Source organism: Diachasma alloeum, unplaced genomic scaffold (genome assembly GCF_001412515.2).
Source record: "Diachasma alloeum isolate Michigan unplaced genomic scaffold, Dall2.0 Dall_scaffold_00199, whole genome shotgun sequence".
NCBI lineage: Eukaryota > Metazoa > Arthropoda > Insecta > Hymenoptera > Braconidae > Diachasma > Diachasma alloeum.
This window is the reverse complement of record NW_021680364.1, coordinates 74,913-89,085: the sequence shown is the minus strand read 5'-3', so window position 1 is coordinate 89,085 and position 14,173 is coordinate 74,913. Positions and strand designations below refer to the sequence as shown.

The following is a 14,173-nucleotide window of genomic DNA, read 5'->3' as shown; positions in this document are numbered from 1 at the left end:
GGGGGGGGGGGGGTGGGGGGGGGGGGGGGGGGGGGGGGGGGGGGGGGGGGTTCAGACGTGCTTTGATGATCGAAGGATTTTGCAGAGTTTTGGGTTCATGATTTGGTGAGATTCCGGGTTTTATGGTGACTCTGGGGGGAGGGGGGTGGCAGACGGCGACGGGGGGTTATGGAATTTTATCGATTGTTGGGGTTAGAGGCATGATTACACTCATTAGAAATTTGTTACACGTGATAGTATTTGAAAATTCACTAACCTGATGGAAGAAAATTTAATATTTTTATTTTATTTTGGGTGTCTTCGGGGCTCTGTTGAGTCGAGGGGTGGTTGGGGTGGCGAGTGGGCGGGTGGAGACGTGCTTTGATGATCGAAGGATTTTGCAGAGCTTTGGGTTCATGATTTGGTGAGATTCTGGATTTTATGGCGACTTTCGGGGGAGGGGTGAGGGGGGTGGCAGACGGCGACGGGGGGTTATGGAATTTTATCGATTGTTGGGGTTACAGGCATGATTACACTCATTAGAAATTTGTTACACGTGATAGTATTTGAAAATTCACTAACCTGATGGAAGAAAATTTAATATTTTTATTTTATTTTGGGTGTCTTTGGGGCTCTGTTGAGTCGAGGGGTGGTTGGGGTGGCGAGTGGGCGGGTGGAGACGTGCTTTGATGATCGAAGGATTTTGCAGAGTTTTGGGTTCATGATTTGGTGAGATTCTGGGTTTTATGGTGACTTTCGGGGGAGGGGTGAGGGGGGTGGCAGACGGCGACGGGGGGTTATGGAATTTTATCGATTGTTGGAGTTACAGGCATGATTACATTCATTAGGAATTTTTCGGGTGATTACAAGCGGGATTGTCAAGGTTTCTTGGAGGTTTTGATGAAATGTAAAATGATTAGGGGGTGGGGAGAATTAACTGCGGGAGGAATTAACGACTGCTTTGGATGCAGGTTGCGAGGGTTATGGGGGTCAGATTAAGGTCGTTAGAGGCAAATAAGGGGTGCATTGTATGTTACACGTGAGAGTATTTGAAAATTCACTAACCTGATGAAAGAAAATTTAATATCGTTCACAAAAATTGAATTTTTGCCGTGGTAAAACTCATTAACCATATTTTTCACATTTAATCAGTGGTTGTTGGAATTTTTTTCATGTAGCTGACGGTTGCATTCGAATTTTCAATATTGTGATTTTAAATTCAATTTGATATTGAATCGTTTGAAAAAATGGAATTCGATACAATTGAGTTATTCATTTTAAGTAGGGGAGGGTCGGGTAAAATGGGATGTATTGAGATCTTTTCCAATTGTTAATATCTTCATTTATAAGTGAAGATATTGATAATCAGAGAAGATCTCAATACGTCCCATTTTGCCCGACCCTCCCCTAATGATTGATATTTAAATGACCCCTTGAATCCCCAAATTCATTTTTCAAAATTGCAAATGACATTTATCTGAACCTTTAACAGATTAAATATTAACAATAACAATTGCTTGAATTTTCATAATTGTTATTGTCTTACTGACCTGAAAATTGATATTTCATTGAGTATTAAAAAAATTAACTGATTCGTCGTTTAAGACATTCACCAAAATTAGACGTAAAAATTTACGTTTTTACTTAAATTAATCATTACAAAAAATTAGAGGACATTTTTTTTTTAAATTCAGCATCAATTTTCTTTCATGCACTTTAATTTATTAAAATGGCAAGGATTCCAAGGATTTTCGGGTGAAATATCGCTCAGAACGGCTAGGTCCCCCGGTCTAATCAATTAGAAACTAAATGTTGAATTCACAAAAATTCCCTTTCCTGCGTACAACACAATGAAGATAATGTATAATGTTTCGAAAGAGGCATGAGGCTAATGGCTGCATGCATAAATCAACGAGATTACGAAATAAGGGTTGGTGGTCATCAAGGCGTCCCCGCCATGATACGGCTATTAAGTAATTGAATCTCGAAGATCGATAGCATTGGCTGATAGCAGTGTCACTGTGCTCTCCACAGGTTTACACACCCCGTCTGGCGCGATGATGTCTTTTGTCGGGTATCTTTATGATGTTTTCAGAACCTTCATAAGTTATCCTCGAATTTCGGAGAGTCATCGAACCGCTGAGTGTCTGGAGATAAACGCGGCTCGTTCGGGGTCTTTGGCTTCCCGTCGCAATGAAATGTGATGCTATAAAGTTGAAGAATGCTATCTTCTTGGCAACATCCAATACAGATACCAATATTTTTAATTAAAACTTGAGCTATTTTTCTTCAATTATGAATAATTAATTTTTTCGATGATTATGAACCAATTTTTTCAATTTTCATTCTCATATTTTTATAAAGTATTCGTGAAAAATAATACAACAAATAAATGAGATATCACATTTTCAACATTTTTACGGTTTTAGGTAACTTTTGAGAATGAAGATTGGAAAAATTATTTTAGTTAATGAGAGAGGTTGCGGATGATAGAAGAGACAGTGATTCATTGTACGGAGAGAATGGTGTCATCCCCGGCCAATTATACTGTGAAGAATAGAAAAAAGTATTGTTGCACTAGTTCTCCTTTCTCTAAATTAAATAATGTTTCAAAAAAATGTACGCAAAATTGCGTTCGTAGCATGCGCCTTTGAACTGCCGCCGCAGAAATATCCGAAAGAGAGGGGAGGAGTGCGGCCCAATAGTTGCGCGCATGCGCGGCCCTAGAACCTATATAAAGTGAAGCGGAGCAAAGTTCTCCCCATTCCGAATTGACCAGCCGCCGGAGGAAGGCGTTAACCTCTGACGTGCAAAATTTTAAAGAGAAAATGAAGTTTTCAATTTCTGGCATCCAATACCAAAAATCCATGCAACTAATCCCTTTTTCCATTCATTGTTCTAGAAACGAGATCGAAGGCGCGCTCTGCGCGCCGGACAATTTGATAGATTTTATGATTCATCACGTCATTATTCAAGTTAATTGGAATGAATATGTTCTTTCACGTAAACGAATTTCCGCAGTATTACTACGGAGAAATTCGTGAGAAGCGATGGAAACTTCTACTGAAAATCGATGATTTCTTTTATTGCAAAGGGGAATGGAAATTTCCTACGAGAATCAATAGAAGATACGACGGAAGCTATGAAATCTTGCATTAGAAAGCGAAGGATTTTCCACAGAAATCTATCGAAACTTATTAAAAGTCCTTGAAAACTTCGTCGAAGTCCATGAGCCCTTCAACTGAGAATACTCCGTTGGAAATCATCAGTGAGATTAACATTATCAAAAAAATCATCATGTATGCGATTTCTCTTCCAGACATTTAGGAATGAACGCGTGACATCTTCGTTTTATATAAGAATATCGATCGAATCTTTTGTGAGCCTTGGCTAACCGACCATAAAGCCATCAACAAAACTACTAAACCCTTGTACAAGACATAAAATTAATCATTCCGCATAATATCATCCCCTGCCACCGGCAACAGTGACATTTCTCGTACCCCCTCGATGTCAGACAGGACAGTAAATGCAGATTATGCAAGTGCTAATAACAAATCGTCCGGATTTATCGGCTACCACCGTAACACCTTGAGAATGAGAACGGAATGGTATCGGTAGTAGCTTGAGGTCGCACTGTTTCCACGATTACACTTGCAGATACGCTTCCCCTCCCCCGCCGGCCTTCGGTTATATCCAACCGTTAAGATCAATCTTACTCTTCTACAACCTCGCCACCCCTTTCATCCCTGACGCTCCCATTACGGCTTTCAGAAGCATCGAATGTAGTCCAATCTCTGGGTCGTAAAGTCCTTCAGCAAGATTGAGACCAGAGATTGGTATTTTTGAGGGCCTAATTGCCGGGCTAAATCGTCTCGGCCATCAATCAAATCCGCCAATTCACTGCAGTTGTTACCATCTTGTGCCATCGTGATATGCAAAAATCAGTCGAGAATCTAATCAGATTCCCGCCACGAAATAGAGTGATCTTGTGATGGGCCAATTATATGATTCACCTGAATATTCTTGGTGAGGGGAAGCACGATGCTTTCTCCATTTCTTTTCATCCCCAGACACTCCGAGTAATCTAGCATTTTACCATAAATTAGCATTTGAAGGAGCACTTTGCAGGTGTGGAGAATATCTTATGTTTTGGTCTCTTTGCAGGGGTTCTAGGGGACGAGGAATATCGAGTTTAATGGGCGATTTATAGAGTTCAAAGGTTTATTTACTCTTTGAGGATTTATTATATTGAATGAAAATTAGATTGAGGAGGTAACTTGATAGAAATGGATTTTGTTAGGAGTAATTAAATATTTACTAATATTTTCCGCTCGTTAACCCCCATATGACCCCCATCACTCTCATTCTGACCCTCATGACTAATGTCCGGACCCTCCTGACCCTGATTCTGTACCTCGTGACCCTTATTCTGATCCTTGTAACCGTTAATCTGACCCTCATGCCCCCATTCAGACCCTTATGACCCTTAATCTGACCCCGGTGGCCCTTATCGAACCCTCGTGACCCTTGTGACCGCTATTCGGACCTTCATGACCCGGATTCTACACCTGGTGACCTTTATTCTGACTCTCATGAAAACAATTTTGACCATTATGACCCTTATGCTGACCCTTATGATCATTATTTTGATCTTCGTGACCCTCAATTGTAGAGTCTTAATTTCGAGTACCTAATTTTTCTCACAAAAAGTCAAGTTATGTTTTTATAATATAGAGAGATTTAATTAAAAATTCTTTGAAGTTGATGATGATGATATCTCCATTATTTTCCAGAAAAGAAATGATTCATCTCTCACATCGTATCTGAAATTTCTTTCGAATATCATTTTTACATGACTCACAGGATGATTGTGCTAAAGGTGGAAAGGTCAATTTTGTTATTTCGACGGAAACAGTTTTCATTTCTGATGCACATAAAGTTGAACCATTCAATTGGATAATTGAGTATACTGCACAAATAGTCAAGATCAACACTTTATATTCGCTCATAAATTTTTTACAATGACAAGACTTGTACATTATTGAGTCAATTAAAGAGCCCCCAAGGCGATTGGAATCCATCCCAGATAGAAGAAAAAATAAAACTTTCAATGCATTTCAGAACTATTGGGTTCAATCCGCGGAAACGTGATTGGATTAATAAAGCGATTGGATCTCTGGCCGAGCGAATGCGATGGAAATTGACTCCTTTACGTAGATTGCGATACCTCTTGCCCCCTTCCTCCTCATTGTTTTTCTTTATTGCTTTCGTGTCTTCCTCCAGATCGCTTCGTCTAAACCCAATGAATAACAAGAAATAACGATATTGAACAATTGAGAGCCCTACGCGGAACGAAAAAATTGAAGTGCTCAGGATAAATAATAATAATAAATTATGTAAAATTATCTGTGAAGATTTTATCGAATGGAGGAATTTTTTTCTTGAGATAAAAAAACCCTCAGAATTAAATAGATTATTTTTCCCAATCGGATTTCGACCAGTCAGAGCTACCATTTGAGGCTATCCGACAGTTTTATTTCGGATATTTCCTCCTAGCCTTTGAATATTTCGCAGTAGTTCTTCATTTTTTTTACCTGAATATTTCGCAGTAGCTCTTCATTTTTTCGGTTCATTTCAGATAGAATCTTATTTTTGATAGTCTATGGAAATCGGGTTATTCTACTAACATAATTTGTTCAAATCTTCCCCAATTCACCTCCTAATGGTGTCCACTGCACTCTGCTTGGCCAGAATCCGATTGGGAAAAATAATCCGACAAATACTCCTCGAGATTCAAAATTAATCGGGTATTTCCCCCAAGCTCCCCTGCAAACAAACCATCGTGCCAAGTTTGGCAGAAAAATCCCTCGCGGAAGCGCTCGGAATTTTTTAACCTGCAAAACTTGACACCCTCATTTGTTTGCAACGAAGCTACCGGGAAATACCCGAAAATTTTGAAGCTCTTGGGGTATTACTGCAGAATATTTAGAATATTTCAATATGGTCACTCATTCACGTCGCAAAAATTGCAATTTTCACACGGAATTAATGCAATTGAGTGCCACGCGCAGAGCACACTCCCCAATTACGAATTAAAAAGCAACGCTGAGGAATTCCGCGTTGAACGCCGCGGAACAACAACTCCCCAAATTCCAATTATGAACAATGCAGATAGCATCCCAAAAGGTGGAGGCACAATGGTCCGAAGAATCCCCGGAGAATTCACCCCATCAACAATTCTATCAGTTGATTTGTTTGTAACGAAGCTATCAGGAAATATCCGATAATTTCGAAGCTCTTGGGGTATTACTACTGAATATTTAGAATATTTTAATATGGTCACTCATTCACGTTGCAAAAATTGCAATTTTCACACGGAATTAATGCAATTGAGTGCCACGCGCAGAGCACACTCCCCAATTACGAATTAAAAAGCCACGCTGAGGAATTTCGCGTTGAACGCCGCGCAATTTCCCTTTGACGCCGCGCAACAACAACTCCCCAAATTCCAATTATGAACAATGCAGATAGCATCGCAAAAGGTGGAGGCACAACGGTCTGAAGAATCCCCGGAGAATTTACCCCATCAACAATTCTCTCAGTATATAATTCATAAAGTACCCGAAATAACTGCACAGCGTCACAAATTTTTTTCCCGCGTCATTATTAATGGCGGTGCATTACTCCATTCTCTTTCCCGTTCGGATACATCTAAACGCAGTCGCTCGATTACAAATCGCGGGTATCTCCGTCGCTCCCGCGGCCCCTCCCCCTCCCCTGCGACCAATGACAAAAAACGTTTTCTAGCCCGGAGAAGGATATCCGATGCCGGACAAGCATAATCGCTGTTACATTTCACATTGGACCACTGTCAGAACAGAATTCACGGTATTTCATACTTTTTGGCCTGTTCAGAGTTTTTTTGTCGCGAAGCAACTCGCGCAAATTTATGGGTCCAATTAATAGTTGCTGTGGTCAGCCAAGATTTCTTGTATTTATTATTAGGGGAGGGTAGGGTAAAACGGACCGGGAGGGTAAAACGGATCGCTGACAGAAAATTGGTCATTTTTTTTCTTTCCTTCAAATCGGTATTGAAGTAAGTAATATTTATTCTATTTTTTATTCCTCTACTGCGTCACAAATTTCTGGATTCTTTCTCTCCAGGTGTTTATATATACAAACGCATGGGCCTATGCCTCATTGGCAGTGATCGGCATCAATCATTATTTCAGAAATATTAAGAGTATTATTTCCCCAAATAACTGAATTCATTCGTTTATCATTGGAACTTGGAAAATAATAAATAATTGAGAATTTAATTTTTTTTCAATAACTATTAGGTAAATAATTGGAAATTTTTTCAAAAAATATTAGAAATTATCAAATAATCGTCATTCTTTCAAATTCGATTATTGATTGGTAAAATAATTCGAAATTCAGATATTTAACTGGTGGTTAATTTAATAATTAAAAATTGTTATGTTCTATTACTTGATTGAGTATTATGAAATTAATGGTAATGATAATTTATGATTATGCCTATCTCTGCTCATATGAACCATAATAAAAAGAACAAGGAACTCTCTCACGAAAACGGTCATAAAGGAGAACCATAAGGGCCAGAGGCCAGAGGCGAAGGAGTACTGCAGTTTTCCTCAAAAGTCATTCTCTCATAACGAGAGGAGGCGTGAAAACCTCTTAATAAAGATCCAAGTTTTCTATAAAATATTTTCAACTAATTTCGAATAGTTCCTACCCATATTCCAATAATCGGGAACACTGAATGTGTTGAATTAAAAGTGAGTTTTAGGACTATAACCGTCAGAGGGGTTTTATAGACAAGAAGTGTCGTTGAACCGCAATTTGATCAGATTTGCTAATCACCTGAAACAAATGATTTTGAATTTTTGTTTTTCCTTACATTCGGAAGGCAAAATTATCAAAAAAATCAAAAAATTATCAATTTTCTGTCAGTGGTCCATTTTGCCCCAGGGGTCCATTTTTGCCCTACCCTCCACTAAGAATTTTTGTCCTGCCTTTTCTCCTCTCCTTTTTTCATAACAGCTCTTGATGATAATTCGCAAGGAAAGAGTAATGATTGGAAAATGCTGATTGTTAGGGATCGATACGATGGAAATAATGGAAATGGAAATAATTGGTAAATAAATGCATGAAATGTGATATTTTCATAGTTTGTTATGTTTTCTAGACATTCTATGAAAATATAATATTCCAGAGCGACTTTAAGGGCATACTTTCACTATTTGAAAAAATTAGTTCAAGTTGTTTTTGAATTCATTGAAAAATTCAAAAACATTCATTGATTTATTCGAATAATTTTTTTAATGGAAAATAAATGTTTCTTGATTAAAGTGAAGACTCCAATAGGTAGTGAATTCACTAACATGTAGTTTTTAATTTCTATCAAGTTAATTCCTCAATCAATTGTTTTATTATAAAACAGACAAACGCAAGTAGAAACAGCCCGACACGACTCGCCCTCTTCCCCACCCCCACTCGCTTTGGATGTCAGCCACATTTTGGGCGTAAGTGCCTCACCAGCGTGCAAACACACCGATTCGTCGGCGCGTTGAGACTGAAAAGCCCTGGAAAATATGTTTGGGTAACACGCTCCTATTATATTACTGCAGCCCGTTCTATACGAGCTTGTATGTCACTTATGATAATAGCAGGGGGATGGCAATCTACGGGCGTACATTTTGCCAGGGAATTCGGAAACTTCCTGTTTTGTTCGTGAAATGGAGTACTTCAGCGAGATTTATTCATTAGCTCGGGCTGCATTTTGTTAGCGAGGGAAGTGTGAGACGATTGATGCGGGGGTTAATTGTTTATTGACTTTTTCATGAATATTTTCATGCGACTATATTTGTATTGTGATATTCGATTCATACACTGAGAGAAAAACGACAAAGGTCTCAAACAAGTCTTACTTGTGCCAAGAAAATAGTTTTTTGAAAATTATGCAATCATTATTCATTAATTTATTCTCCGTTATGCTCGAATAATTAGTTTCTGAAACTATTTTGTCCATTTTTAAAAAATTGAGACATTAAGATACGTATTGTAGGCATTCTCGGCGTCGTACTCGAGTATTTTTTATTTCAAATTTATGATTCATGATGAAAAACTTACAAAAATCAGGTTCAAGAATTTCTGTAGAAAAATAAAATTCTATTGACGTTTTTCTACCAAAGATCTTTCAGCAAAATTATACGTAAAATTGTATAGCCTCCTCTAAAACATGGCTCAAAAATTTTAAAAGAAAACATCGAAAGAATTCTCATAGAATTTTAATAGAAATTCAATAGAATTTGCCAAAGGAAGTTTTTTTTTATGAATTATATTCATGCGTTTTTTGTTTTTAAACTGAAAAAACATCTTATTTCAAGACATTTTTTTTTCTAATGTCTTAAATTAAGACCTCTCGAAAACATTATTTTTAACAGTGTACCACAATTAAATTATATGGGTTTTATTTTCCTTCAATATTAATCAATTTATTTATTCAAATAAAATAGATAAATTCAATTTTTTTTAAGTGAATGAAAAAATAACCATAATATATCTAATAACCCCCGCAAAACACCCAGAAATAATTCCATCGTTTATTATTCAAACGTTTATTACAACAGGAATAATACAATTGTGTATACTCTCTACTAAGGATCGAGTTCAATCAAAACTCGTGGTGGTACAAATTCAAAACATAGCTATAATCTGTATATATCATTGATCAACTGACAGAAGTGATAAAAGATGCACAACATTGCGTTTAACATTAAAAATGTGCAACACTCCGGTGACGCCGCAATGTTCACCGGCTGAATCGTGTAAAAAAATAATCAGGAAGACAGTGTGAATGAAACAGTTATCTCGTATTCCTGATGTTCTCGATTCACTCCTCATCGACGATTTCGCAGCTGTGGTATTTGCTTGAGGAGTCGAGCCAGCTTTCGACTCCACTCGATGCTAAATCATCGCAAGACGGCAGTTCTGGTAGTGGTTCCATGTTTGGGGCGCCCAGTTTTGTGAGGTTATTGACTGGTCGATCTTTTGGTTTAGCGCCACCTACTTCAAGGAAATTTATCATCGAGTGAAAAGACTATTAATTCGGTAAGCTGATATGGAGGGACTGTTAAAGCAGCTTTACCCTTACGATAAATTCAAAGATTATTGAAAACTGAAAAAAAATTGCAGAAAACTCGATTAGATTCGGAATTCTAATTTTTGTTTCAATTTAATTATCGTTTTGGTTTTTCAAAGAAGAAATGTTTAAAAATCAGGATTTAACCCAGTGTCTAATGTGAAACTCAACATTTCCATTGTTATCAAAGATTAAAATCTGAATTTTTTTCAATTAGATGGGAAAAAATCATGAATTTTTTGGACATCTCATAAAAAATAATCTACTGTTTTGCAAACAAGTTTTATTATTTATTTATAAAAGGGAAATGTTTGAAAAAATATCATTATTTTGCGAAATTTAATTTAGATAATAGTGACTGGCTATGAATTTTTCCAAACTTTTTCCATGCAATTTAGTTGAAAATTTTAAAAACTGAAAATATCCAAAAATACAGCGTAGCCCGTCCGAAGGGTAGAGTTACTTTAACATTGAAATTAGCGCGCTTGGTGAGCCATCAATGAAGTCATTGCAATCATTGAAATTGACTCAGCGTGTCAATTTTCCTTATTTGCATTCGACATTTCTACTGACTAAAGGACAACTTCCTCTATCAATTTTCTGTATTAATTTTCGTTCCAGTATGTTAGAATTGGCGAATGGGTTAATTTAGTCTTTAATCATACAACATTTTCACTGAACACTAAGTTTATTTATTCTATTGAAATTCGAAAAATATATACAATTGTTGATTGAAGACTAAATAACGTGAAACTGAAGAACAGGACTTACTAAAAATTATTTTGGTGGGACGATAGATTAAAATGGACTGTATTTAAAATTTGACAGGGTTGTCCTTATATGCTAAATGGCACAAGTACCGAGAGAATGAAATTGTGTCGATGGCTAATGAGTAAGGAAATCGGAGACACGGTGGCGATTATTGCAGCGACGAAAGATTAGTGATCTGAAGGACTATTGCGGGAATGATCGAGATACTATTATGAAGTGAAAAACGAGTTACTGTGAAAAATAACGTGGGAAATATTTGCTCTCTAAATATAGTAAGCAATAAAAATGCAGGATTTAGTCGCATCGGAAAATAATAAAATGTACAAAAGGAAATATTGCTAATTGCGGCGAGCTACGTTGCTCCTTCAAAAATAAGAAAATGCACGAAAGGAAATATTGATTTGGATTTTTCTCTAGATTTTTATCATGACCCGGAACATAAGGGTCATGAGGTGTAATTATGACGCCCACCTGTCCTTCACGACTCTTCTTATGACTCTTATTTAACCCTCATGATCTTTACGAACCTCAATCTGCTCCTGGATCAAGAATCAATTCTCCCGTCCACTCCACATGCACCCTTCATCAAAATTGACTCATCTAATTCTACCACTTCACCAATGAATCCACTCACCATTATTCGCAGCGTGTTTCGCATCTTTCCGCCGAATCAGCGCTTGCCTCGAGGCCCGTGGACTCCGGTACTCCGAACTGACACCGATGCCAGCACTTATCGATGGCAATCTTATGTCCAGGTGCGATCCTTTATCCGTGACTATCTAGAAATTACCTCCAAACTATTGATTACCCTCCAAACATAACATTCTCAGTCATGATCATCATTAATTAACGAGTCATCTGGTACCTTACTATTCATGGCATATAACTTGGTTGCAATGTCCCTCGCAACGAGGGTCGTCAACACAGTCGCTAGATATGCCTCTTTCACCAGGAGATACTCCAGTGCTGATCTCTGCCAGTATAAGTATCTGCATGAACTTGCTGCGACAATCGAAACCTAAATGAAATTCCAGTTATTTTAACCGAAATCATATTCGATGACGTTTTGATACTTTGATTTTGAAGAATGAGTAAAAATTATACTCAAAATTAACGATAATTGTAAACAAATCAGTGCAATGTTCCCCATTATTAGGAGAAGGTGGGACAAAACAGACCGGGAAGGCAAAACCCTCCCCTTCGGAAGCAAAAACTATCAAAAAAATCAAAAAATTATTCACTTTCTGTCAGTGGTCCGTTTTGCTCTAGGGTTCCGTTTTGTCCGCCTGGTCCGTTTTGCCCTACCTTCCCCTATTGAAATTTCTACTACAGTTCTGGTACGTTCCTGGAAGACTAACGCGATTACTAAAATCCAGGTAATTTTCAATAGTTGCATATTATCAACATATTGTCAATATCTTAAAAATCGTGAAGTTCGACATTGGTCATCGCGTTCCCGGTTTGTTGGATTAAAGTTTACTACTGCTGCTCCGTCGATTCAATTGTGTTGTTATGTTCTTGAGACTCATTAGTAATGTTACGATTATTTTACGGTGACAACATACTAGAGCTGTCGAGAGCCAGAGGAAGCGTGAATTACAAACGAAATGTCACCATTCGACAGTGATTTAGTATGATTCACTGATTTTACAACTATCCCGTGATCCACATCCTAAATTATCAACAGATTTTCTCTCCAAGCATTCTCTATTCTCTATAATAATGAAGAGGAGAGAAGAAATATTTCTTATTGTTCACTAAAATTGTTCGATATTTAGTTCGAATTGTATTAGAATATAGAATTGACGACGATAGAAGGTCCGATGAATCGGAGCGCGCGTTCGATCTCATTCCAAAAAAATAGACTGTGTTCTCCATGCGTGCGAAAAAGTAAAACTTTACGCACTACCAACACAAAATACTATTTTCTTGTTTCACTCAATGACTCGAATGATGAAGCAACCACCTATTAAAAATACATGACAACTCACTTTGAACTTATCATCAACGGACGCTCGAGAGCTCTCAAACTCCGGCGAATCTAGGAATTCACATGGCAGTATTGGATGAAGGAAATTAGTTTCACTCAGAACATTGACTTTTCCACTCAGCAAGAGACCTAGTCTATCAGTGCGTGTCAAGTTTTGCATTGCGTAGGCTTCGCCGGCGTGGAGTGACATTATTGTTGCGAACTCCGGAGACACCAGTCTTTTAAACTGCATCCGTGATACCTAGGGGGTCCAAGTTCACTGGATTCCGTTCAGAGCGATTTATTCATATTTGATTATGTCCTTACCTTGAAGGGGAAGAAGAGGGTGTGATAGACCTCCTCGAGCTCCGGATCGAACCTCACCGGTCGCATCTGATAAACGATGTAGACTAGTTGACAGATGTTAAGCAGAAGGAATGAGAAGTTCCAGGAGAATATGTCAGGAGCGCAGATGACGTGCCAAGCCCATCCGGAGAGCAGTATGAAACCTGCGAGGAAAAGGGTAAAAATTGGTTCTGTTAACAGCGCCATTCATTTGTGATCATGTGGCAGACAAGTTTACGATCGTGAAAGCCTGTCTTGGCATCATCTCAATGGTGACTTACCGATTATGAGGAGTGAATGCATGAAGAGTATTCCCTTCTTCGATGAAGGTGCTGAGTAGGACAGGGCGAAACAGCAGTTCGCCAGTTGAAATAGGACGTGCTGAGGCTGTTGCCATAGACATAGACCAGCCGTAGCTTAAACAACATTCACATTCAGAACAAGAATCACCGAAATGCTCGGTTGGAGATCGGAGTAGCTTACCAACGAATGTGTTATTGTGACTTCCTAGTGAATCGTGGCCCAATCCAGGACTCATATTGAGTGCGCGTACGAGGGGCGAGAGGACACACGTCCCGGTGGTTACTTCATGGCTGGCTCGACTGATTTGTTTTGGTCGAGTGACTTGGAGGGCTGATCCTTGTGGATTGGGGATGGTAGGAACTGCGCGCGCTTGTTGGGGGTTCCTACGCGCAGGCTTTAACCCTGCGGGATCAATTCCAAAGTCGTGATCGGAGAGAGGTAGATTACCATTGGAGTAGGTTATCAGTGCAGAAGCATGCAGGAAGTGACATCTCCGATTGTGAGAATCACCTGTGGTCAAAGCTGTGTAGTCTACAGCTGCTAGAGGTGCTAACCACGAATGGCAATCAGGAAAGGAAGACGGCACCATCAAAATACGGGTGTTGCTGATGGCGTTGTTGATGAAGCAGCATTGGATG

General features: G+C 38.5%; 1 protein-coding gene across 2 annotated transcripts; it reads right to left on the bottom strand.

The window, feature by feature from the left end:
- Window positions 1–9,607: 9,607 nt before the first annotated feature.
- LOC107035599 (popeye domain-containing protein 3) lies at window positions 9,608–13,950 on the bottom strand. 2 transcript variants are annotated; one of them, XM_015253086.1, is made up of 7 exons: window positions 13,716–13,950; window positions 13,514–13,648; window positions 13,215–13,396; window positions 12,910–13,149; window positions 11,784–11,936; window positions 11,553–11,697; window positions 9,608–10,074 (listed from the first exon to the last, which is right to left on the bottom strand). In XM_015253086.1, exons 1-7 carry the CDS (start codon window positions 13,768–13,770, stop codon window positions 9,899–9,901), a joined length of 1,086 nt encoding a protein of 361 aa, XP_015108572.1. In that variant the 5' UTR covers window positions 13,771–13,950; the 3' UTR covers window positions 9,608–9,898. The 2 variants fall into 2 exon arrangements, with proteins under 2 accessions (XP_015108572.1, XP_015108571.1); XM_015253085.1 differs by having other exon boundaries at window positions 9,608–10,071; window positions 13,716–13,866.
- Between the last annotated feature and the right edge of the window lie 223 nt (window positions 13,951–14,173).